Here is a 23,633-nt window from a genome sequence, read left to right on the forward strand (position 1 = left end):
GCGGTAAGGTTGCAGACGAGCAAAGGATGCTAGATGGAATGGTAGACGGGCGATATAGATGAAAAATCCTGGATACCACCTTGCCGGGAGACGCGGCGTCGCCAGGCAATGGAACCCCTGGAAGTGAGGTTAAGGTCTTCCATATTACCGACCATTTCTTCAGAGCACGCGTCCCCTTGCAGCCACAGACCCTTCTAGCCGTATGTACCGTACCCCAGCTTGTGCGAGGACCTGCATCCCCACGTTCGCTAAACAGACGCATCAGTCACATAAAGCGTAGCCGCACGCGAGGCGGGCATAGTAGGGGGTCTCGAGGCTCATCTGGAGGTTGAGGGGGGTGGTTGATCCCTTTGCTGTGGCTTCGTGGACAAGGCGAAAGTCCTGTATTCCAGCCGTCACGGATCTTGTGGGTTCGAGATATATTGGGATATATCATGGCCAATTTTAGACGATAAGTCTTGAGAGGGGCCCCGCGGCATACTAGCCAGTATCTCTCCCATAGATACAACACGAGCTAAGAAAGCTGCGTGAGACTCGAGAGGTCAACGACAGAGGTAAGGTACTGTATGCGCAGTACAGTACATGGCGCGAGACCCAGGAACGGTGGGAAAGGGTGCCTCCCTGCTCGCTATGTCGGCGTTGTGGGCCTGTGGCCAGCTTGCCAAAGTAGTCGTCTTCTCCTCCGAGCGGATACCCCACAATCTGTGTAATGGTAATAAAGGAAGGGCAAGACTGGGGAAAGGCGGCCCCAAGACGTCAGTGATCAGCCGCAGTGTGGTGCTCGCTTCCCGGCAGATCTGGAAGCGTCGCCGGCTGCATCCATGCTGCAACTCTCCAATGGGTCCCTCGCTCCATCCAATATAATTGCTCGCCCTAGCTATTCTGTACAGTACCTAGGTATGAAAGGTACCTGGCACCTATCGGTAGCGGGACGTTGGGCTACCGCAGCGTATCCTTCCCCAGACGGTGACGCGGCAAATTGGTCCAAATTTGGAGACGGGCGCTGTGCGCCAGCGCGACAATCACGACATTGTATTTTGGCTGAAGTCGAGGCCCCAAATGCCAGCGTGGAGCTGCGGAACAGGAGAACCGAAAATGGCTGTGACTGTCGGTCTAAAAGCGGGAGGATAGAGAAGCGGAGAGAGCACCGACGAGAAGTTGAATGCTTTTGGGGAAGGGGCGACGCCAATCACCTATTTCAAGCCTGCCTCTGTGTTAATGAGGGGACCCATTTACGCGCAACCCCAATCTACGCCGTAGATGGAAGCCAGGGAAGGAAAGCACGCATCTACGTCTGCGCCGTTATTTGGGTGTGCATTCGAGAAGGAAACGAAGAAGAAAAGTGCATTTGACGGAATGAAACGGCGCTCGGAGATCGACTTCCAGGCTCTTGGGAACTCGGCCCCTGTCCAGGCTGTTCAGAGTTCTTCAAGCCGGGCGGGGGACACAACCCTGGTTTGGAAAAAGGAAAACAACTTGAATGGAAAGCGAAAGCGAAAGCGAAAATCAAACGCAAGGCCTGGTCGCCACTGCTTGGCTAACAGACCGAGCAAAATAATGGACCTTTGAGGAAGGTAGAGACGTGGTGCCTACCTACTCCAAGTAGGTCAGGTCTAGAATTAATAAAACCTTCGAACTCACAACTCCAACCCGCCTTCTAGAAACTGGGAAGGCTCGAACTTCTCTTCCAGAACCTCGCGGGATGCCGCATGAGGGTAATTTAGCCAACTAGGCTCCCTCTAGACACCAATGACAAGATGTTGGAAAGCTCAGCAATGCTTGCATCGACTGCTTCATCTCCAAGTCCCCACCTGAGCTGACTTGTTCCGTGTCTACCTACCTTACATTGCCCCATGTCCAGTATATCTTGAGATGTGTATGGCAGGGACGAAAACAGCCACGATTTGGCTGCCGCAAGTCGAGATGGACGACAGCAACCTACCTAGCCCAGCGGGCATGTGCCGAGGGTGCTGCGAATATCGAGAGTTGTCGTCATCGCACTCAAATATTTTGGATTTCCTATTGTCGCACAATCCAGCCAGGTCAGACCCATCTACCGACAAACTCCAGCAAGAAAGACGCCGCCCAAAACTCCATGCCGAAGCAACATAGCATCCATACATACCATACCTCCCAGTACTTACTTGTACAACTGATCACGCCTAGTCGTAGTGGTAACGTGCCATGCATGCCACCTCACTTGGCGCCCACCTGTTTTCCATTTCCATTTTCCCCTTTCCCACTTTGCCCACTTTGTCTACCTCCCCCCCAGCCTCGCTCGTGCTTGTCCCGACTTCCGCGCAACAGGCGCCAGCTAAGAAATGCCAAGGACCGTCGAGGAGGAACCGGCTAAGACGCCAAGGGCCGTTGAGAATCCTCGGGTCGTCTGCCGGATTTGCACCGCAGCACCGTGGGCACATGCTGTACTGCATCCCTATTCGTCCCGCCAGACCCGAGTGTGCTCACTCACTCACTTGCTCGCTCGCTCGCCCACTTTTAGACATCCGGACCGGGTCTGTCCGTGCCGACATACGCGGCCGGGATGCCAATCGGCGTCTTTGCGCTTTGTGGGTTGGCAATTGGCGGACTGTACGGCTTGTGTAGCAAGCCATCTGCCGTCGAGTTGCGGACTTTAGCAAGTGTCGAATTTCTGACCTGGTCCACTGCTTCATTCTGTGCCGCCTCCCATTCTCCTTCTGATTCTGGTCCTGGTTCTGTCACGGCAGCCTTCTCCGCCTCTGCCTCTTCGGCCTTGCGCTTCGCCTCTGCCTCCTCGGCCTTGCGCCTCGCTTCTGATTCCTCGGCCTTGCGCCACGCCTCTGCCTCCTGAGCCATGCGAATCGCCTCTGTTTCCCCGGCTAGTCGGGCGGCCTCGGCAATTCTCTGTCTCCGCGCGTCCTCATCTTGGGCCGTGGGAATAATGGCACCTTGGCGATTGTCTCCGGGGCAGCGCTCTTGCTCTAGCTTCATGTCCATAATCATGCTCAGCTCGGGGCAGTAGTCGAAGATCTTATGTCTCCGCTCCTGTTCTTGCCACACGGTATCCGCCAGATCCTTGCCGCCGTTGCGGACATGGTAGCCCATCGCATTATCAATGTACACGTCCTCGACAGCAAATGCCTCGTCGCTGCCCGACGCAACCTTGGCCCCCGGCAGGATATACACGCGCTTGCCAAACCATTCGTCTTCGGCTTCCGTGTCGTTGTATCTCTTCTGGAACCCCAAGATGCGACGAATCGTCGACACGCGGCGCAGGGAGAGGCCGCCGTTGCCAGAGAAGCGGTCATCCAGTGTCCTGCTCTGGTTAGCTTGGGCCAACAAACAGAAATGAACCCTTGGCCAGCGCTCGGATAACTTACCTCGGCGCCCCTACCCAACTCCAGTGCAACCAGTCATTGAGACTCGTGTCCGAGTTGGCGCACATGATACTGTCGGATTCGTACTTCAAGAGCCACTCGACGCCAGGCAAGAACTCGTCGTAGAAGCGCTGGTCGGTCAAGAGCCTGAAGACCTTCTCCTTCTGGTCGATCTCCCACGGCTCTGGAAGCACCATAAGGTCCAGCTTGCCAATCACCTGCTGGTGTTTAGTAGCATATGCCCTCCCGACGCTCAAGACACTCTTGTTGGACCCGATGAAGAGGAAGCGCCAGTCGGGCGGGACCACAGAGATCATGTGCAGTATTTGCGGCACCAGATGCGGCAGCGGCCTGTGCTCTATCAGCAAGGCCACCTTTGACGCATTGTAGGCGTCGCGAGGGTTGCTGCCGCCTGTGTCCCAGTCAACCTTGATGGACGGCAGATTTTGTAGCGCCTCATCTAGTCTAGCCGACAAGTTCGCCTGGATCGTGGGCCGGTAGTGTGGGAGAATGGAGGCAAACCACCATCTAGCGGTACAGCACCAGCATGCGTCAACACGTGTCATCCACAACACGGATCTCGGAACACGTAGGTAGGTGAGGCGTCATCGGACTCACGTTATGCTTAGGGAAACAACCACGAAGACCTTCATCCGCGTGATGGCGAACACGCTGGGCGAGTGGGATGGCGAAATCATAGCCGCGGCGCCGACGAGTACCGGGGAACAAAGCCGCCGAGGGCAGTCTCAGTTTTTGGTAAGAGACGCTGTCGGTTCGTGTCGTCTCTCAAAGACAGTCACGGTGTCCTGAACGGCTGGAGATGTGGGCGCATTGGCATCTCGTTGCCGCGAAGCCAAGGTAAATCGAGCCCGAATAACAAATTGGCTGGTCTCTGAGGTTCGCCCTTGCAAGCTAGAAGCTCATTCCGACTCCAGCGCACTGGCTTTGACCATAATCGTGCGCTTGATTCATAGCGACCGAGATCAAAGAGGGAGGAGCATGATCTGACGCTTCCACCGTGATCAGTTCCTTGTGCGAGAAATGAGGAAGCGCGTGCTTCACCATCCGAGGAATGATGGCGACTTTGGAGGTACTTCTGGCTACATTCGGCGTCCCGCGTCCTGCCGAAGGCCTGGCCCGCCGCCCGACTGTAGGGGTTATGTGTAAGCCAAGGGATGGCGCACCGGGCCACGAATTTCAATGACTATCGACCCGAGAATGTCCTTGACCCCTGGCTCCCCGCCTTATCAGTGTCCGTATCGGGGAAACGTGCAGAATACGAGAAAAGGAGACCAACTTTTTGAAGCTGTCGACCTCCAGCACCAGAAACAGTGTCGCATAGCAGAGTCGCAAACGTCAGCTGAATCCATGGTCTTCACAAAACGCGGCACCTCGACGATTCGGATTACCAAGAGCCGCAACGGGATAAAGCACGCAGCTCGGCAGGCCCAGGGTATTCCGGTCATGGAGCAAGCAGTATCACATATCAGCCTCTGTCAACCAGAGAGAGGGAGCTTGGGGTTCGCTGTTCTTTTCAAGTTTCCACCGGCTTATTTTAGCAGATCAAATTGGCCGGCCGATGGAAGTGCAGATGCGGCAAAGGCCGTCGTCGCATCCAAAAGCTCGCCATGATTACATAGTACGGGTTGATGAGAGAGCGATCAGTGAGGGCAGGGCAGCAGGCATTGAATATCGAGGGCCCGTGCCACACAGGTGCGCCAAAATTGCCCCAGGCTTCGCTAATGGTAGCACTGCAGATCAATAAAGGGGATCTCTGCTTCGTACCTCAGGGTTCCTGGCAAGTATCTGCCCATCAGCTGAAAAGGCGGCGCCCGACAAAGCGTGGCTTTTCTCTCCACCAATGTCTCTCACATCCCTGGATCTCTTTTCTGCGGTGGCACCTTTCTGCCCACCCGCCCACAATGACACTGGAATTCTCCTCCTCATCCCTTTCTCTGCGTAAAGGGCCCCTGCTGGCTGTATCTCCCAATCGTAGGCGGCTTTTGGTGCTGGTAAGACAGAGGCTTGTTTCTCGCCGCCATCGCCGTTGGAGTTAAAGATGAACTAACGCTACGGGAACAACGGCGCTTTATTTCCATTGATTTTGCGCTCTACGTAGTGGTTGCGACTTGCGCTGTCGTTGCAAACGGCTTACTGTTGGCATTGGCTCTACACGAGCAGGCAGCCCCCTAAGGTCATCGACGTCTGGCGACTTGACACTGGCAACTTCCGTCTCATAGTCCCGTCCTTTCGTTTATGGGGCGGCACCAGATCCCACATTGAGCTTAATGGTCTGACGGAAGGTGTACCGGGGCATACGACGGCATCTGCTGAAGAATTACACGGTCGCCGACTACCAAGGACGTCCCAGCCAGGCGGCACCGCTTCGACCGAGACACCGGCGCCCTGCAGTCAACAAGAGCCGACTCGGGGGGCCGACTTGTCGCCGGCAACATGGCGGCCATCAAGTACAGCGGCAACCATAACGCGGTCTTGAGGGGCGACACGGATCTATATAGACTGTGGCACAAGAGCAAGCTGGTTGCCCTTGCGGCATGGGGGCGGACGAGTCGACGCATACGCTTCACGGGCATCACGTTGCTATTCTTGTAGGTTCTGACGGCTGGACACGAGAGACGGGTTTCGGCTGACACAGAGGACAGAACTCTGACTATGTGGCTTTTGTACGGCGCGGCGCAGACGGGGACTATCAACCTGCCGTCGGTGTCGCTCGAGTACCACTACGAACGGCAGGCGACCAAGTTCAACGAGTCCAAGGTGGCGCTGCTGATTGAGAACCGGCCAAACCCGATTCTGGCGCCGCTGATGCTGCACTTTATGAGCGTGGTGCCGCCCGACTGGCGGTTCCGGTTCATGGGGTCGGTCGACAGTGTGGCGCACATGAACAACAGCGTCGCCATCCGCGAGCAGGTGGCGGCGGGCAAGCTAGACCTGACGTACATCCCGACCAACATGACGACGGGGTCCCAGGAGGAGATTAGCCGCTTTCTCACGACGCTGTGGCTGTACGAGGTGGTGCTGCAGCCGGCCGAGTGGCTGCTCGTCTTCCAGACGGATAGCATCCTGTGCGCCAACAGCCAGCAGACGCTCAACGACTATCTCGACTACGACTGGGTGGGCGCGCCGTGGAACCCCGACGGACGTTTTGGGGGGAACGGCGGCCTCTCGCTACGCCGCGTCAGCGCCATAATCGACGTGCTGCGCAACCAGGAGCGGCGCGATGGGACCGACCCCGAGGACGTCTGGCTCACGGAACGCCTCGGCCACCGGCCCGGCGCCAAGCTGGCTAACGGCACTACCTCGTCCCACTTTTCCGGCGAGATGCACTCGGGCGAAAAGGTCAGCCTCGACTGGAACACCAGCCCCTTTGCGCCGGGGCCGGGGCCGGGGCCGGGGCCGGGGGCGTCGGGGCCGCCGCGTCCCTCAAACGGGACGGTCCTGCGCAACGGCACCTCGGAGGCAAACTCGACGACCCCGGCGGTCGACCCGGCCATTGCCGCGGCACAAGACGGCGCGCTCGTGGCGGGCCTCGACGACTGGCGCTCCGGCTTCTACGAGCCCATGGGCTACCACACGGGCGGCGGCGGCTCGACGCTGCACGGCGCCATCTGGGGCACTCCAGCGCTGCGCAAGCACATCTGGGATTACTGCCCCGAGGTCAAGATGACGCTGCACATGGACGTGGCCCGGTTTGTGCCCGGCGAGTGCGGCGCTCGCTGGCGGCGAGACCTTGACTCGTTCACGGGGGACGACGGCGGTGGCGGTGGCGGTGGCGGTGGCCACGGCGTAGAGACCGAGGTTATAGACGGCGTCGAGTATCCCGTGCTGCCGATGCTGGTGCCGTGGTGACCTTTTATTTCAGCGAGGGGAATATATAGACCGCTGTCTTTTGGGCAAGCTATCATGGCCTTGTCTGACGACGGTGGCAGTTCATGTGAGGCTGGGTTGTACGTCATGGGTTTTGGTGTTGGCATTGTCATTATCGTTAGGACTACACGGTAAAATGGGAGGGTGGGGTGTTAAGGCGCATAGTTGTTCTAAGGGTAAAGTCAGTGTATACCACATAATGAAGGTATCTTTGACAAGGAGAGCTGAGAATTAGAAAATAGGGCAGCTTCTACATTACGTGCATCTCGTAGTTGGGAGACCGATGTCCGTACCTGTTCACTAACATTCACTAATCAAGCAAGGTGTCTTGCAGCCAGCTCGTCCTCGTCCATATCGCATCCTTGCAGTCCGATGATGTGAAAACAAAGCACACAGGATAGAACACCAAAACCTTTCGACTGTGCATCGATGTGTGTATATACCTACTCACAGACCTTGGTCTAAGTCTGCTCCCCCAAGTCCGCTCCAACCAGAGTTCCCCACCACAGAGCCAGACTCGAACACGAGACTCGAACACGAGACTCGAATACCAGCATCAATCGCACCATTCATCAATTCTCCGCTCCCCAAGAACCCCAAAGCTATACAGACAACCAAGAGCCTAACCGAGGCACTGATGCTATACTAGACTTCCATTTATTGAACAGCGCGGGGGTAGTAGTAGTAGTAGTGAAGCGGCATGTGAGATGGTAAGATAGAGATTCTGTTTAATCTCATCACATTACACTTGATCATGGAGATACCTATTTCTAGTTGAGCTTAGTATAATATATGTATATATATATGTACCTTATATAAATATATCATATTTCGTCTGCTTAGGGAGTGATTTCCACAGTTAGATCTATCACCAAAGTGAGATGACTTATACACATCACTACGTCGGACTACACACTAAAAGTAAACACAGGCATTTATCAAAACATTGAACGCCCTACTCCGACAGAGTCACACTGGCCAACTCACGAATCTTAACCACCACCATATAAGATCGAAGTTTCCGCCCAGAGCACACAAACATAAAGCGCACCAAAAGTACGACCTGTGAACCCTCTTGAGCTCGAATTCAGACCAGGTAGGTAGGTCACCGGTGGTTCGGTTCGATCAACAGATTTTGCCCCAAATATTCGGAGGCTAGATCCAGTACATAGCAACAATCGCAAATGGATACCTACGTATCACAAGACCCAGTTGGTGGCTTGGTGCAGTTTTTGCCATGCCTGGCCCAATACGAACATAAAGTTACACTGCAATTTTAGCCTCGCACGGGGGGCTGGTGTGTGGAACATTGGTTGCATTATGGAGTGATTGATCGCTCATTGGGGGACTGAAATGTCGTGGTGGCACGGAATGAGGCAGCATGAGAAGGTGTGATGGGAATCGCATTCATCTTCGCCAATCTAGAATAAAATCATGAAGATGTGTTTTCCTGGCTGAGCTTGATAATATATCATAGTACACACTTCCCGTGGGCAACGTCAACGGCGGTTGACTTCATTCTCTCCCAGCTCACGCTCACGTGTCTAGGATAAAATATTACACAGATGAAGCGCAACAGTCACTCAATCACCCAATCATCCAATAAATTATCCAATAAATTAGTAGAGATAACTCTCACTGAATACTCAATACTCAACACTCAACACCTACGTAGCCAAAACCCAAGTAGTGAAAAAAAAATAAAGAAGGGGGGGTGTAGGAATTACCGATCAATCGGGTCAGCGCACGGGCCACACCCGCCCAATACGTGGTGCAGCACGTGACCGCGGGGCACCCTGACTGAGCGCCTTCGTGCCCCCGTATACTAGTTCGTGATCCTTTGGTAGACATAGAAGAATAAGAGCAACACAACCACCCCACCCTTTCGCAGCGGTTACTATAGTGACTAGTACGAATGACCTTGTCATTCCAACAGGGGCGGGGGGGCACAATAGAAACGATTCCAACCCATAAGGCATTTTCCGCCGTCGCGTCGTTTCCCATGATAGCTATATATCGCTTTATATATATATATATATATATAACCTGTTCAAAAACAAAAAAGAACACCCCAAACCCCAAACAATGATGTTCCTTTGCAATCTACTAAACAGACTTTGAAATCCCAGATGAGAAGAGTCCTATACATGTTCTTTCTTTAATCCCCCTTTCTCCCTTATCCCTTCTCCCTTAGCCCTTCTCCCACCATTCGTTATTAGACACACGCTAAAAACAACATCCCCCGTCTATCCGCAGTCTGATTACCTAGCCAGCCACCATGTGGCCGACGGCACCGGCAATCTCGCCAAACAGGATGCCCTTGAAGATGGCGTCGCCTGTCTGCTCGCCCCAGTGGCCGGCCTTTTGCAGCGCCTTCTTCCACGCCTGCTGCTGCGCGGGCGGGAGCGCGTCCCACTCGTGCGCGGGGCCATGCTGCTCGCTGTCGTGCGTGTCGACCTTGACGGCACCGGCGCCAGCCTCGCCGTCGTCCGCCTGCAGCACCACCACCCTGTCGCCGGCCGCGAGCTGGTTCGCGCCCAGGTACTCGGCCAGGAAGTTTGGGGTGGTCACCGCGGCGGCGGCTTCCCGGGGCCCCTTCTTCCAGTCGGCGTGCCAGCTGGCGGGGGTGACGCGGTGGGCGCCGACGACGGGGCGGGACAGACCCTTGATCTCGAGGAGGCCCTGGATGAACAGGGAGAAGACGACGGCGAAGACGGCGATGCCAATCAGGAAGCCCGTGGCCGAGGGCCCGTAGCTCTTGAGCGCCACGACGTAGCGGGGCTGGCGCGGCGGGCCGGCGTGGCGGGCGGGGGCCGACTTGTCGACGAGCCTGCGCAGCGGCACCGAGTGCACGACGCACGTGTTGCCCATGGACCCGATGGACGCCAGCTTGACGTGGTGCACGCGCATCGTGGCCGTCTTGGGCGGCGCGAAGTGTGAGAAGGCCAGGCCCGAGATGGGGCCCGGGTGCACCGACTTGAGCGTCGTCACGGGGTAGAGGTTGACCACCAGGCTGATGTCGCCGACGGCCTGGTGCTCGAGCGTGTACAGCGTGATGGAGCTGTCCTGGCCCGTCACGGCGACGACGAACTGCGCGTCGCCTTGCCTGGCCGACGGCGTGCTTGGGGGCGCCAGGTTCCGGACCGCGAGGCCCGTGGCGCGGGTGACACTCTTGTGCAGCTTCGCCGAGACTGCCAGCCTGGCCTTCCCGTCGACGCCCAGCTCGGGCTTGGGCAGACGAAAGCCTTGCAGGACCACGCCGCCCGTCTTCGGCAAGTTCGCAGCCGCCAGCACGAATTCCGGCGTCAGATAGCGTATAGACCTGAATGTGGGGCGGACCTTCATGCCCATCGCCTCGTCGAGCGGCATGCTGAAGACGCAGCGCGGGGCGCCCGTGACGCCCTTCTTGATGTTCACCGTGTAGATGTCGACCTCGTCGCAGTACAGCAGCTGCCACTCGTCGTCGCCCGTCTGTATCAGGTCGAGATCCATGGCCTCTTTCGCGAGCTCCAGCGTGCCCCTCGGCTTAGACGCGGCGACGCCCGTGGCGGGCACGTCGAACAGGACAATCTGCGCATCCTTAGCGAGGCCGGTGGCGGCGGTGCCGATCTGGGCGGACCCGGGAAACGGCGGCGATATCCTCAGCAGGCGCTGGTACGTGTCGGCGCCCTTGGAGGTGAACAGCGAGGCGCGGGAGAGCTCGGCGATCTTAGCCTCGGCGACGGATTTCGTCTTTGAGGGCGGGTCGATGGCGAAGACGCGGAAGTGCTCGTTCCTGCCCTTTTCCATGTCGGCGGGGCTCGAGTTGATGCCGGTGAAGACCAGGATGGAGTTGCGCCTGCGCGGGCCGACGGCGAGGGTAGTGACGCTGTCCTCGTCGCGGCTCAGGTTGAGGTCTGACACGATCTGCAGGGCGTCCTGGTGCGAGGCGTCGAGGACGGTGATCTTGTTGGACACGCCGCTCCTTCCCGGGCCGCCGCCGCCGCCAACCACGATCCGGTTTGCATCTTGAGGGTCGAAGTCAAGCGAGTACAGCGGGTATTCCAGGCGTATCTCGGCCGAGGGGATTAATGGGGGGGCCATTGCTTTGGGGTGGGTTGGCTGGGCTCCCGTCGCGGGCTGGTGTAGCTCAAGGGGGAATAGGCTCGGGGCCGCTCGCTGCCAAAAATACGATCGTTCCAAAAATATTTGATGCGTGGGTCGGAGAGGGCGATCTTCGCTGTAGCGTCTGTTACGTTGCTTGTCCCAGGCTAGTTCAACGTCAAGCGGTACCTTGTGGATGAAGCTCGGTATGAATGACGACAGAGAGTGTTGGTGGCAGCTGGGGCCAGATCGTTCTTTGCGGCAACTCCAGCTAAATAAGTTAGGTAGCTTTTTTGCGCCGCCAACCTACCGCGTCCACCTGGCGAATCAATGGCCCGGGCTAACTGGGAGAGTTCTTGGCGCCCCCATGCTCGCAGGGGTTGGTTACACTGAATTTGGGGTGCCCAAGCTCCCGGAACGCATGAACGGCCTCTCCCTAGCAATGACGTAGGTTGATATCTGATAAGAACGGCTTGCACATACCTGACATGACTTTTATCACTCTGTCGACAGCATTCAGGGACTCAATTTTGAGCTTCTATTCATACAATGTTATTTGAGAGAAAGGAATATACTTTCAACCAGAAGATGGTTTATGGTGTATCTTTCAGCCGAAACGAAATCCTTGAAGTAACCCACTGGTGCCTATCGCATCTTGAAACCGCTGTGCACTTGGCAGAGAGAGACATACGAAGCACCCGATTTGGTTGCTACCAACAACCTTTACTACCTTGCCGCTTAATTAGAAACCAACCGTTTTCATACAAGTCATGTGCACCAAGCTTTGTAGGCTGGCTGCGCGCAACAATCTTAAGGTACCCAAACCAAAAAAAAAAGAGTAAAGACTTAAGTATCTGGCAAGCTCGCTCGATGTGGCTTAAAAATGGCAGACGCAGACGCTCCTCCTAAATGATCATGCCGTCATATTTACATGTATGCTCTTGACATTGCTGTACGCCGCAAGCCCGGCCTCGCCTAGCTCCCGGCCGATGCCCGACTGCTTGACGCCTCCGAACGGGATCCTGTAGTCGGAGTCGTTGCTGCTGTTGATCCAGACCATGCCGGCCTCAATCTCGCGGGCCACGCGGTGCGCGCGCACCAGGTCCCGCGTGAACAGCGCCGCCCCGAGGCCGTACGTGGTGTTGTTGGCCAGGTCGATCGCCTCCTCCTCCGTCTTGAACGAGATGATGGCCACGCACGGCCCGAATATCTCTTCCCGGAAGATCTTCATGCTGGGCTTGACGTCAGTGAAGACGGTCGGCGCGACGAAGAAGCCCTTGCCCTTCTGCGGCGCCGGCTCGCCCCCGAGCATCACCGTCGCGCCCTCCTCCTTGCCCGACTGGATGTAGCCTAGCACGCGCTCGTACTGCGCCTTGGTGACCTGCGGCCCCTGGAAGGTGCTTTCCTCGAACGGGTCGCCGACCACCGAGAGCTCCTGGACCTTGGCCTTGAAGCTCTCGACAAACTTGTCGTACACGCCCTCCTGGACCAGGAGGCGCGACGTGGCGGTGCAGATCTGGCCCTGGTTGCTCATGATGCCAATGTGCGACCACGTGGCAGCGAGGTCGACGTCGGCGTCGTCGAACACGACGAGCGGCGACTTGCCGCCCGTCTCGAGCGTGATGTTCTTCATTGTCGCCGACGCCATCTTCATAATCTCCTTGCCCGTGGCGGTGCTTCCGGTGAAGGCGACCTTGTCCACGTGGGGGTGCTGCACGAGGGCCGCGCCGGCCTCCCTGCCGTGGCCGTTGATAATGTTCACGACGCCGGGCGGGAAGCCGGCCTCCTTGACGAGCTTGGCAACGTACAGCATCGATAGCGGCGTCTGCTCGGCGAGCTTGAGCACGACCGTGTTGCCGCAGCACAGGGCGGGGCCGAGCTTCCAGGCGGCCATGTCGAGGGGGTAGTTCCAGGGGATGATCTGGCCGCAGACGCCTAGGGGCTCCTTGACTGTGTAGGCGAACTTGGCTGGGCCGACGTCGATGACCTGGCCAAAGTTCTTGTCGGCATAGCCTGCGTAGTACCGGAAGACGTTGGCAACCTCTGGCACGTTCTCGGTGAGGGCCACCGAGTAGGGCTTGCCGTTGTCGAGGCACTCGATGGTAGCTAGGACCTCGGCGTTCTGCGTGACCAGGTCAGCCAGCTTCAGCATCAGGGCCCCGCGCTCAGTGCCAGACAGCGACTTCCACGAGGCGTCCTTGAAGGCCTTGCGGGCTGCGGCCACGGCGGTGTCGACATCGTCAGCAGTGGCAGCAAAGACGGAGCAGATCTCCTCTTCAGTGCTGGTAATAGTTTAGTTAGTAGCCCGACATCACGACGAAGGCTGAATTCACCCTCTAAGACATACGTCGGGTTGATCGAGGCAAACTTCTGCTCGTTGCTGCTCTTCACAAACTCGTTGTTGATGAAGAGCCCCAGCGGCTGAGACCACATCTTGCCGTTGGGCGCTGTGAGCTGCACCTCCATCTTGGTGGTTTGATGTGTTGTTTTGCTTTGATATTGGTCTTGTCGGGCGGTGGGGGTGGACGAGAAGCTGTGCCAAAGTCCTTTTATGGGAAAGAGTCTCGCGGCCTGTCTGTTCCTGCACTGGTGCGTCAAGACGACGCTGACTAGAGACGCCCGAGAGAGGACGGCAGCCATCTTTTATCTATATCTGGCATCCTCGGCCTGAGCCTGCTTTGCTCAACCCCTCCTCCTTGCAAGCCTGCAAGTGATAAGGTCGCACAAGGTGGGGGGAGAGTGTTTCCCCTCTGTTTGCGTGCACCACACTGAGCAGTCCGAAAGCCCACTCGAGTCGTCTTATCACGCACCTTCTTGCGCTTCTTTAGAGAAGGCGCAACTTGATGTGCGGACGATCGCAGTTGCTGGCTACGTACTCGGCAAGTGGCGGGTGGCCCTCCGCACTTTATTGCCCCTTTTAGGACCGGCTTGCGGGCCCGCGGGGAAGAAAATACACCGCGCAACCCTAACCCTGATTGCGTGACAAATAAATTGAAAACCAACGGCACAGTGCGGACTTGCGCCTGCACGCACCTGCCTTCTCAGAAACGACGGATCGGACCTTGTTCATTGGAGCCTTGGCTGGCAGTCATGTGCAGGCAGGAGTCGTAACGTCCCGTCCTGTGACATAATTCGAGACTGGGATCTTGTGAATGCCTTCAACCAATTCCCACTACAATATCCATCCATCCATCCGACCAAGCCCCCATCTGCGTCTGTTCGACCGCGCGGGCATGCCCACGCCCTACGAAAGCCGCCCATCATGATGGAATTATCGACATCGATGTCGCCCTCGCCGGTTGGCTCCGAGATCTTTGCGCTCGTGGTGCTGCTCGCCATCTCCGCCGTCGCCCTCCTCATCCTCCGCTACTACCTCCCGCTGCGCACCACGCCCGCCTTCCTCCTCGTCCCCGTCTTCTTCGCGCTATGGCTCCCTGCGAGCATGGTTCTCCTGGTCCCCATCGACCTCGCATCCAGCGCCGTGGCCGAAGACATTGACGCCCGCGGCATCTGGCTCGAGCCCCGAGCCCTGCGAGTTTCGTGGAGGATCACGTACTGGTTGACCTTTTCCCTGACCTGGTATGTCCCACCGACGGCTGCTGTGTAAATCGCTGCCAACATGTCACTCTAGGTTTATCCTGCCCATTCTCGCCGAATACTCCGACTCGGGCTACCGCGAGCCCAAGGACAAGGTTCTCGACTCGCTGCGGTCCAACGCCCAATACTATGCCATCGTCTTCGGGTCGGGCTTCGTCGGCCTCGTCTACGTGCTCATCTCTTACGGTCACTTCTCCGAGTCGCTTAAGAGCACCGTCATGGCTCTTGCATACTGCTGGGGTTTGGTGCTGGCCATCTATCTTATGGGACACGGCCTAGTCGCCATCCCCCGCCGTCTTATCCGCGGCGCCAACGTCAGCGGCAGGCTGCGCGCCATCCAGTCGAACGCCCCCAAGATATACGAGCGCATGGAGGACGCCGAAATGAACCTCGAGGACCTCGAAATGATTGTGTCGGAGCTCAGCCGGCGCAAGGGCGGCAGCGTGAGCCTGTTCCAGGACTGGGTCGAGGAGCTCGTAGACCTGACCAACCTCCCCGAGGCCCAGCCGTCCCGCGCAAGTGTGCTCCGCGGCTCCGGCGACGCTCCCAGCGTCCTGCCCACCGTCATCACCGAGAAATACATGGCCGAGCTCACCCGCCGCCTTGTCCGCGCCAAGCACGCCCGGTCTCGCTACGTGAGTGAGTGGCACCGGCTGCTTCGCGACGCGGTCAAGACGCAGGCCATCCTTGACTCGGCTGCTTCCAAGAAGCTTGATTTTGGCTCCGCCTCTCCGCACTCGGGCTTTTGGGAAAAGCACACGTATTTGACCCCGTACACAAGATATGTTCTGCATTACCATGTCGTGCCGTATTTCCGCAACACTCTTGGCGCGGTGCTGGCGCTCGCTTCGGCCTGCATCGTGTGGTCCGAAATGGTCAAGGGCGTGCTGCCCTCGTTCTCCATCATTCGCTACAGTGTTGTGCATCACTGGGAGGGCGACAATGGACAGGTGGGCCTCGCCGGCCAGGCGATTGCGGCCTTGTGGATGCTGTACATGTGCGCCGCCGCCCTGACGTCTATCACCGAGGTCAAGGTCTGGCGCGGCCGCGCTCTGGTGCGCCGCAACACGGCTCACGAGTCGGCCTTTTGGTATGCCAGCCAGGTGGCGCGACTCAGCGTGCCGCTCTCGTACAACTTCATGACATTTCTCGGCGGCATCTACCGCAATACTGTCTTTTACGACTTCCTCGGCCAGCTCATCAACCTGACGCCGCTAGGGAAGTGGTTCGACTATTTGTTCCCCGCTTTCATTCTCCTCCCCATTTGTGCAACCCTGTTTGGGCTGTACGGCAAGGTGAAGCGCATCTTTGGTTTCGGCGTCGATGTCATTGACGACGGCGACGGCGACGACCCGTATAGCGCCTACGGGACTGGCTCGTGGCGCGAGGGACGCGACCTCATTGAGCGCGAGCTCCACGGCACGTCAGCTGTAGTCCGTGGCCGGCGAGCCGAGGCCGCTGCACGGATATCCGGCACCGGCGTAGGACAGGGGGCAGGCGCCGCCAGGGCAACACCTGTGCTGTCCGTCCCCCGGGCGCAGCGCACGGGGCCTACCAGCCCGCTCGGGACTTCCCCTAATACCCGGCCCCAGGCCAACACGTCCGCGAGGAGGGTCGGCGCTGCGTCGCGTGGGATCGAGACGGACCCCGACGACGAGAACTTCTTTGAGGCCCTCGGCCACCGCTTCAAAAACACCATCGACACCATGGACACGCCCAAGTGGCTCCAAGATATCGGTCAGGGCATCAAGAAGCCCAAATGGATGGGCGGAGACGACGACGAAGGTTCCGGCAGCCGACCTCGTGATAATAATAATGGTAATAATAATTCAGACGTGCGGCGGTGGTTTGGCGGCAGCGGGGAAGGCCGTGTCAGGCTATGACGGAACCGCCCCCCTGCTGCACTTTTCTCCTAATTAAGTCCCATTTTGTCCCCCCGCGCTTATATATATACCCACATCACCACCACCACCACCAAGATGCCGAAACACCTTTGTATAACCGAACAGGCTCGCACCTTTTTCTCTAAAAAAAAACAGACCCGGGTATCCTTAGAAAAAGCATGATCTTGGGCGCGGCGGCGTTTTTCACTGCATTTTGTTGTCATACCTAGTCATGGAGAGAGGGCAGAGAGGGCACTCGGTGTTTGTTGCTGCTCCTATTGCTGCTATTTGATAATGTCAGTCGCCGTTGTCGTCGGCGTTGTGATGTTTGTTTTTTTATAGACCGCTATAACATGTAAGAGGTATGTCGGGCAGGATAGCATAGCATAGCATAGGATAATTACCGGCCGCAATAGAGCGCCGCCAGGGCGTAAGTCCCTGTTGGTTACAAGGTTATAAACACCATCAACTGTGCCTCGTGTGTTTGGTGGTTAGTAATCTAAGTAGTCGTCCATCTCATCTGCATGGCCCTCGTCGGCTCTCTCTTTTGATCCTGAACGGTTAACTGCGTTACAGTTCTGACTCTTATGTCATCGCTTTGTCGGCCTTTGACAGTAAAGCAGTCACTCTTTAAGAAGATAACGGAGCAAAGTGCAGCGAGCCAATAGCTGACGAGAAAAGAGGTCCGAAGACGATGTTCATTATATGGTCTGATCAAGCAGACAAAACCGAGCTGCTCCCCAGCATCCATTTATGCAATAAGAAGAAAAATCACTAAAGAAAATAGATGGCGGTTCATTATTCATCCGTCGATTCGTCCCAGTCGTAAATAGTTCTTAGTCGTTGTGAAAGTCCGAAACTCTGAAAACTCCTGCCTGTCCTGCCCTGTCCTGTCCTCCTCCATGAAAGATCCCGTGGGTATCAAGTTCGTTCGTTCGTTCGTTCACGAAGAGAATAGAAGAGAAAGAAAAGAAAAGAAAAGAAAAGAAAAGAAAAGCAAAAACAACCAGTAAACTCCCTTGCTCTAGATCAAGAGCCCCGTGGTATCATAATTCTTGCCGATCCCAAACGAAACAAGATAAAGAAGAAAGAAAAAGAAACCAAGCCAGTTATCCGGCTCTCGTGCCGGATCGACCCCTGCCAGGTAATCCTGTCATCCTCCACGACGATAGCAGAAGCTACTACTAGTAGTCGGCCGTCTAGGAGAACAAAAAAGGCTCCCTCCCGAATCGAGAGCTTAAAGTGTGCTGTGACTTCGTGTCGAAATCGTCGTAAACAAGCCCAGCCAGGCTCATGTAATTCTCCCTAGATCGAAGTCTCTCAAGTTCCGATTCTGCTTCGTGCCTCTATGTTCGATTTGGAATCCCCACCTCTCCGATTCAATCGCAGGGTATCCATTTTGGTCCTTTCGATCGGACGCCTCTCTTATAGTTTGAGTGGACTCCCCTCTCATGCCCAGCATCACGCTCAGATAAAGACATCGACAATGAAGTAATTGGTGCGGGGTGGGAAGTACAAGCTCCGCACCGACTCCTTCCACTGGACCTCGTTGTGAATGCACAACCCGGCGGGACCATGTGTGTTCGCCATCTGGAAGATGGGGGAGAAGCCCGCCGCTTCTAGTCCCGATTTGATGACTGTGAAAATGCCGATGGAAACTGCCGTATCGGTGTGGTAATACACGCTGGGATCGGCAAGGTTCATGTGGGTAACTTTGTTCTTGATGTTGATGGTGTATCGGATGTTGGCATTGTCAGGGACTTCGATAATTTGGACGGGGTTCTCATTGAAAATGTCCCAGTCTCGCTTCCGCTTGATCGCACCGCTGAGCATGGGGCCAACAAAGGCCTGAACCTGCCGGATAGGTGATGCAGTCCGAGCGCGGGGAGAGCGCTGGGGTGGAGGATGAGTAGACTGTTGCTCTGTCGACACATATGAGGCCATGGTGCGGCTCTGAGACGACGAAATGAGAGGACGCTGCTCTGTCGACACATTTGAGGCTATGATGCGACCCCGAGACGCTGAATTGAGAGGGGGCTGCTCTGGCGACGCATATGAAGCTACGGCGCGGCTCTGAGAGGAGTAATTGAGAGGATGCTGCTCTAGCGACACACTCGAGGCCATGTTGCGGCCCTGTGAAGGCGAATTGAGAGTAGGCTGCTCTGGCGACGCATTCGAGGTCATGATGTGGTTTTGAGATGCCGAATTAGGAGGAGGCTGCTCTAATGACACGATCGAGGTTATGGCGCGGGTCTGAGATGGAGAATTGAGACGATGCCGCTTTGGTGACGCGGTGAAGGCTATGGCGCGGGTCTGAGACGAGAAATCGGAAGGAGGCTGCTCAATATTGGCCGAATCCGCGACCGAAACAAACGAAGCAAAAGACTGCCGAATGTGCGGTTGAGTCAAGACCGGGTTGGGGATGTCAATCACGTCAGGCTCCTGCTCCTGTATATGTGTTGCGTCCGACGAAGTAGATGACTGCGCGGTGGAAGGTTGAGTCAAAGCTAGGTTTGGAATCTCGGAGAGATCAGGAAGGGGTTGCTGAATTTGTGCCGCGCCTGAGCTGTGGATTTGGAAGGAACGATACTGTTGAATAGGCTGTCGAGTCCAGGCTGGGTCGGGAATCTCCACCACATTCGGGTCCTGCTCCTGCACAGGTGATTCATGTGCGAGCTCCGGGGTTCGGCTATTCTGCTCTCCCTTTGCGGTTTTGGCAATCCTCAGCTTCTGGAAGTGAAAGACCTTGCGCAGCAGCGACGTAAAGTGGACAATAAGGCTAGAGCACCAGTTAGTCCAAGTAAATTTAAGAAGAGTAGAAACTGCGAAGGATATATGGGTAGTTGTTGTGAGGGGAAATATGCTTGTAGACCTACACTGTCGAGTCATCGGGCCAAATGGGTGGCTGGGCGATCACTCGCTCGCAGTCTGCGCCAAACCACTTGACCCCCCAGCGTTCCTCGACCAGCAAGTCGAATGCGAGACGCAGGAGACCTTCCTTGTCGTGACATAGGCTGATAGTTCTGTCGGGGCCCCGCTCAGCGACGAGGTCCTCAAAGGCCTTCTTGAGGCTGGCGCCCTTGTGGGCGCCCAAACCCAGCCGCTCGAAGTGCTCACCAAATCTCTCGACCCCTGGATATGGTTCAGTAAATGGCCACCACGTCTTGAAATGCTAACAGGGTGCTGGTGGGAGAGGGGATGAGGTGACGAGGGGAAGAGTGGAAGAGGGGACGAAGTGACGAGGGGAAGGGTGGAAGAGGAAGGAATTACTGAAGGTGAGGAATTCAGCCAGTCCGGCCGCTTCTCCGACTTTGCCGTCGCTTCGGCGATTGAGCTTGATGTCGCGGCGGGTGGCGGCATTGGCCAGAGGGAAGCCAATGTCGGCCAGCGTGATGCTGGCACCGAGGGGAGGACCCGAGCTGCTGGTGGCATTGTCAATGGGCTGGTCTTGGCGCAGCTCCTTGTCCAAAGCCTCAAACATGGCCTCAAGGACATCGTCCCCTTCTGAAAAAAATTGGGGACTAACCACTGTGCCAGCTGCACTCTGTCCAGCCCGGAGCGATAAAGGGGCCCCGGGTGGAACAGAGGCAGTGGCGGCGGCGACGGCAGCCGAAGAGAGAATCGGCCCTCTCGGCAGAGCCAGTTCAAAAAAAGTTTTTATGGGCGCAAGGGGCGCCAAATCAGCGTTGCCCCCGGCCCCGACGACGTCTCGGTCCCCAAAGAGGTCGTCATGGTCGTCGTCGTCGTCGCCAAAGAGGCCGAAGTTCCACTCGGCGACTGGGTGGGCCATTGCCTAGTCGCTTGTTGGTAGGCCTAAACAAATAGAAAAGAAAAAAAAAGAGTTTGGCCGCGACTGAAGGTTCGAGGTAAAAGTGTGAAGGTTTGAAAATCGAGAGGTGCTTAAATAGAAGGAGGAGGCCGGACCTGCCCCTCAAGGTTCTCACAGCCAGGCAGCAGCCGGGACTCAGAACAATACCAGTACAATACGGTTTTTATTGAATTTTGACTGAAGCACCTTCCGTCCAAACTAAGTAATTGTAACGTACAATCAGACAATAGGAACCAATGTGTGTCATGTGTAGTGTCTTTGGCTGATACCTCTCGGAAGCTCGAGATACGACCCCTGATTTCCCCGTTCTATTGTTACCGCCTTGGACTATTCATCGGCGCACGTCTGAGGTCTATTATCCTTCAAGGTAGTTACCGTCGTTGATGTCGTTGCTGTCGTAGCTTCGATGTTGTGAATATTGGAGCAATGCTCGGCTTCCGTTCGCTTTCTAAGCCAAAAGGCAGGTAATCCCTTTGGGATTTTCACCTTATATTAGAATCCCCCAAACACATCCTCACTACGACCGGGCCGAGACAGAACAAGCTCACATATATAGAGAAATAGCCGACCTCTACCAAACTCATAAGCGAGGCGATGAGGTAGAAGATGAGGGAGAAAGTAAGTCCCAAGCCTCATGGCCATAGATCAAAACCAACCAAGCCACCTGATCCTCGCGTCTCACTCCCGACTATATTCATCCACCTCACAAATAGCATGAGAAATACAAGGAGGGATGGCATGATCTCCGCACATGCAACAAAGAGCACGCTATCCACCCCGTACCCTTCCCCCCCTTTCCATGTTCCGACTTTTCACACTAGACCACGCGACGCTATTTCGCTTCGCTGATATCTTGGCCTTGAGAGGCAAAGTCGACCCCGACAAGACCCCGGGACCGATCCATAGCCGCGGGACTATCCGTAACCTCTGCGCCTATTGCGGTGCACATCCCAAGGCCAATACTGGCCCTTTTCTGCATTGCCGAAACGCTGATGAATGGGTGCTTTGGGCGGGCCCTGCAGAAACTGCAAATGGTGCGACCACGGGGACAGATGCTCGTTCTTTTGTGCCTAATAATGCCACGGATGACGACGACGAGGAGTGGGACGACGCCGAAGCTACGGAGGAGGACGCTGCAGCTACTAAGGAAGAGGCCCCAAGAGTCGGAGGAATCGTGGCAGAGATTCTCGGGCTAAAGGGGACGAATGAAGGTCCCGGAGGGGAGTCTCAATACGGCGCTTTTTTTTAAACCCCCCCAAACTATAAAATCTCATAAGAAAAGCATGAAAACCTGACATACGGGTTGTTGTCAAAGGTGCTCGTGTGCTGGAGATCCCCTCCAACGCATATCGTTGACTTTGAGGTTCCAACACGGCCCAGGCATTCCTTAATGTAGTCGGACGCGGAGGGAATAAGGTAGCATATATTAACTCCCGGACGGTTTTTAAGTGAGGGGGAATATATATCCTCCTGATCAAGGTACTCTACAGGCTTAAAGATTCGTGAATTATATGGCATCAAGAATTCTCCTTCACCCTGGACAAACTGGACATGGTCCCGTTAGGAGAGTAGCCCTGGCTGTTCATGAATGAGGATAATATAATCAACGTTCCCCTGAGGTCTTTTCCTTTTTGCGCATAATAAAACCTTGTGACAAAATACCACGTCTCTTTTATCATCTCATTCTAGATATACTACATACACCTTCTTTGATAACAAGGGCTTCCTTGAACCGTCAACTGGACATGAAAACTCATCTAGCTTTGTACATGCTCTAGTCCTAGAGCAATGATACCATATCTGAGGACACAGAAAGCGCATCAAGCGCCTAGCTTGAAGTTGTGGTGCCCCAGGCCCGTGGTCCCAACATCGACCCTGAAAAGGCCGCCTCCATAGCGCCTGCTGTCTCCCTCGCCCTCGTCATCCTCGGCACACGTGATGAAGAGCTCAGTCCCTACGAACTCGCAGCAGGTGATGTGCCGGGTCGGGAGGTTAACCTGGCCGATGATGCTGCCCTCGGGGGAGATCTTAATGATGCGGCTCTCCCCCCACACAGCGTGCCAGAGGTTGCCCTCGCGATCGACCCGGAAGCCGTCCGGCTCGCCTGGCCCGTCGTGCTGGTAGAATACGCGCTCATTGGACCGGCTGCCATCGGCCATGTCGTAGTCCCACGCCAAAACCTGCCGAGCCGACGAGTGAGTAAAGTACATGGTCCTCGAGTCCGGGGACCAGCCGACCGAGTTGGGGATGGTAAGCCCCGATAGGGCTACGTCACGGCTGCTGTCGGAGCCAAACCTGAAGAGCGTCCCTGCAACAAATGCGAGCTAGGTCAGAAGCAATCATGGGAGCGGGCTCCATCACGGGCTCCTCCCCGAACAACAAGTATGTACAGCATGCAATGCATGTCAGACCAGTGACATGTGGATCGATCATGGGGGCCCAACCCGCCAAGAAGTTCAAGAAATACCGATTTGGTTCTTGAGCTGATTGTGTGTTGCCACGTGGGAAGGAGGCACTGGTGTTCTTCTCTCCACCTGCTCACTTACCTTCCGGTTCGAAGGGGCCAAAGCCAAAGTCGGTCATGGTACCAAGCCAGAAGCGGCCATGCGGGTCGACCGCGCCATCGTTACTCCTGAGTCTGGCAGCTTGGTCCCCACCGCCCTCGGCGCTGTTGGCAAACCTGGCCAGGTATTCATACTGGCCCGTCTTACGGTCGAGGAGCGCAACGCCGTACTTGAGCCCGACCAAGATGGTGTCGCGCGGGTCGCGGCCCTCGACATCGGCCGTCACGGTAACTGGGACATCCAGCTGAACCGTCTTCAGCAAGGCCGGCCCATCGCACAGCGAGACGGTGTGGACCTGCTTCTTCTTGATGTCGACAAAGCGCAGCGCATTGGTGGCGGCTTCAAAGTATGGACCCTCGCCGAGCAGGCAGTGGAGGTCGATGTAGGGCTCCGTGACGTGCCATTGCTGCACGTCCGTCTTGGATTCTGCCAT

General features: G+C 56.3%; 8 protein-coding genes across 8 annotated transcripts; 2 read left to right on the plus strand and 6 right to left on the minus strand.

Moving 5' to 3' along the window:
* Positions 1–2,925: 2,925 nt before the first annotated feature.
* B0T26DRAFT_605872 (uncharacterized protein) lies at positions 2,926–4,033 on the minus strand (the record flags this gene model as incomplete). Its single annotated transcript, XM_060435818.1, has 3 exons — positions 2,926–3,298; positions 3,360–3,884; positions 3,975–4,033. Coding segments are annotated over 3 exons (957 nt in total), but the record flags the coding sequence as incomplete, so codon positions are not given.
* Positions 4,034–5,810: 1,777 nt separating this feature from the next.
* Positions 5,811–7,721, plus strand: B0T26DRAFT_811204 (uncharacterized protein; the record flags this gene model as incomplete). Its single annotated transcript, XM_060447284.1, has 3 exons — positions 5,811–5,965; positions 6,020–6,716; positions 6,837–7,721. 3 exons carry the CDS (start codon positions 5,811–5,813, stop codon positions 7,224–7,226), a joined length of 1,242 nt encoding a protein of 413 aa, XP_060298326.1. The 3' UTR covers positions 7,227–7,721.
* Positions 7,722–9,509: 1,788 nt separating this feature from the next.
* On the minus strand, positions 9,510–11,327 carry B0T26DRAFT_749809 (uncharacterized protein; the record flags this gene model as incomplete). Its single annotated transcript, XM_060445152.1, has 1 exon — positions 9,510–11,327. The coding sequence occupies one exon, from the start codon at positions 11,325–11,327 to the stop codon at positions 9,510–9,512; it is 1,818 nt and encodes a 605-aa protein (XP_060298327.1).
* Positions 11,328–12,240: 913 nt separating this feature from the next.
* Positions 12,241–13,793, minus strand: B0T26DRAFT_749810 (aldehyde dehydrogenase domain-containing protein; the record flags this gene model as incomplete). The annotated part of the gene is made up of 2 exons (XM_060445153.1): positions 12,241–13,609; positions 13,675–13,793. The coding sequence occupies 2 exons, from the start codon at positions 13,791–13,793 to the stop codon at positions 12,241–12,243; spliced, it is 1,488 nt and encodes a 495-aa protein (XP_060298328.1).
* A 799-nt stretch (positions 13,794–14,592) lies between these two features.
* On the plus strand, positions 14,593–16,807 carry B0T26DRAFT_641347 (LMBR1-like membrane protein-domain-containing protein; the record flags this gene model as incomplete). Its single annotated transcript, XM_060437328.1, has 2 exons — positions 14,593–14,906; positions 14,959–16,807. 2 exons carry the CDS (start codon positions 14,593–14,595, stop codon positions 16,805–16,807), a joined length of 2,163 nt encoding a protein of 720 aa, XP_060298329.1.
* A 1,109-nt stretch (positions 16,808–17,916) lies between these two features.
* On the minus strand, positions 17,917–19,838 carry B0T26DRAFT_218043 (uncharacterized protein). The gene has a single exon (XM_060433824.1). It carries the CDS (start codon positions 19,694–19,696, stop codon positions 18,275–18,277), a length of 1,422 nt encoding a protein of 473 aa, XP_060298330.1. The 5' UTR covers positions 19,697–19,838; the 3' UTR covers positions 17,917–18,274.
* Positions 19,308–20,661, minus strand: B0T26DRAFT_218034 (uncharacterized protein). Its single transcript, XM_060433823.1, has 3 exons — positions 20,334–20,661; positions 19,684–19,939; positions 19,308–19,586 (listed from the first exon to the last, which is right to left on the minus strand). The coding sequence occupies exons 1-2, from the start codon at positions 20,595–20,597 to the stop codon at positions 19,721–19,723; spliced, it is 483 nt and encodes a 160-aa protein (XP_060298331.1). The 5' UTR covers positions 20,598–20,661; the 3' UTR covers positions 19,308–19,586; positions 19,684–19,720.
* Positions 20,662–22,456: 1,795 nt separating this feature from the next.
* Positions 22,457–23,633, minus strand: B0T26DRAFT_643051 (uncharacterized protein; the record flags this gene model as incomplete). The annotated part of the gene is made up of 2 exons (XM_060437502.1): positions 22,457–22,944; positions 23,183–23,633. 2 exons carry the CDS (start codon positions 23,631–23,633, stop codon positions 22,457–22,459), a joined length of 939 nt encoding a protein of 312 aa, XP_060298332.1.

Source organism: Lasiosphaeria miniovina (genome assembly GCF_030549165.1).
Source record: "Lasiosphaeria miniovina strain SMH2392-1A chromosome Unknown B0T26scaffold_3, whole genome shotgun sequence".
Lineage (NCBI taxonomy): Eukaryota > Fungi > Ascomycota > Sordariomycetes > Sordariales > Lasiosphaeriaceae > Lasiosphaeria > Lasiosphaeria miniovina.

Coding starts and splice junctions, on each gene's coding strand:
- B0T26DRAFT_218034 (XM_060433823.1), bottom strand. CDS start 20,597: ATGGCCCACCCAGTCGCCGAGTGGAACTTCGGCCTCTTTGGCGACGAC. Junction 19,940..20,333: donor AGAGTGCAGCTGGCACAGTG/GTTAGTCCCCAA, acceptor AACCATATCCAG/GGGTCGAGAGATTTGGTGAG.
- B0T26DRAFT_218043 (XM_060433824.1), bottom strand. CDS start 19,696: ATGACTCGACAGTGTAGGTCTACAAGCATATTTCCCCTCACAACAACT.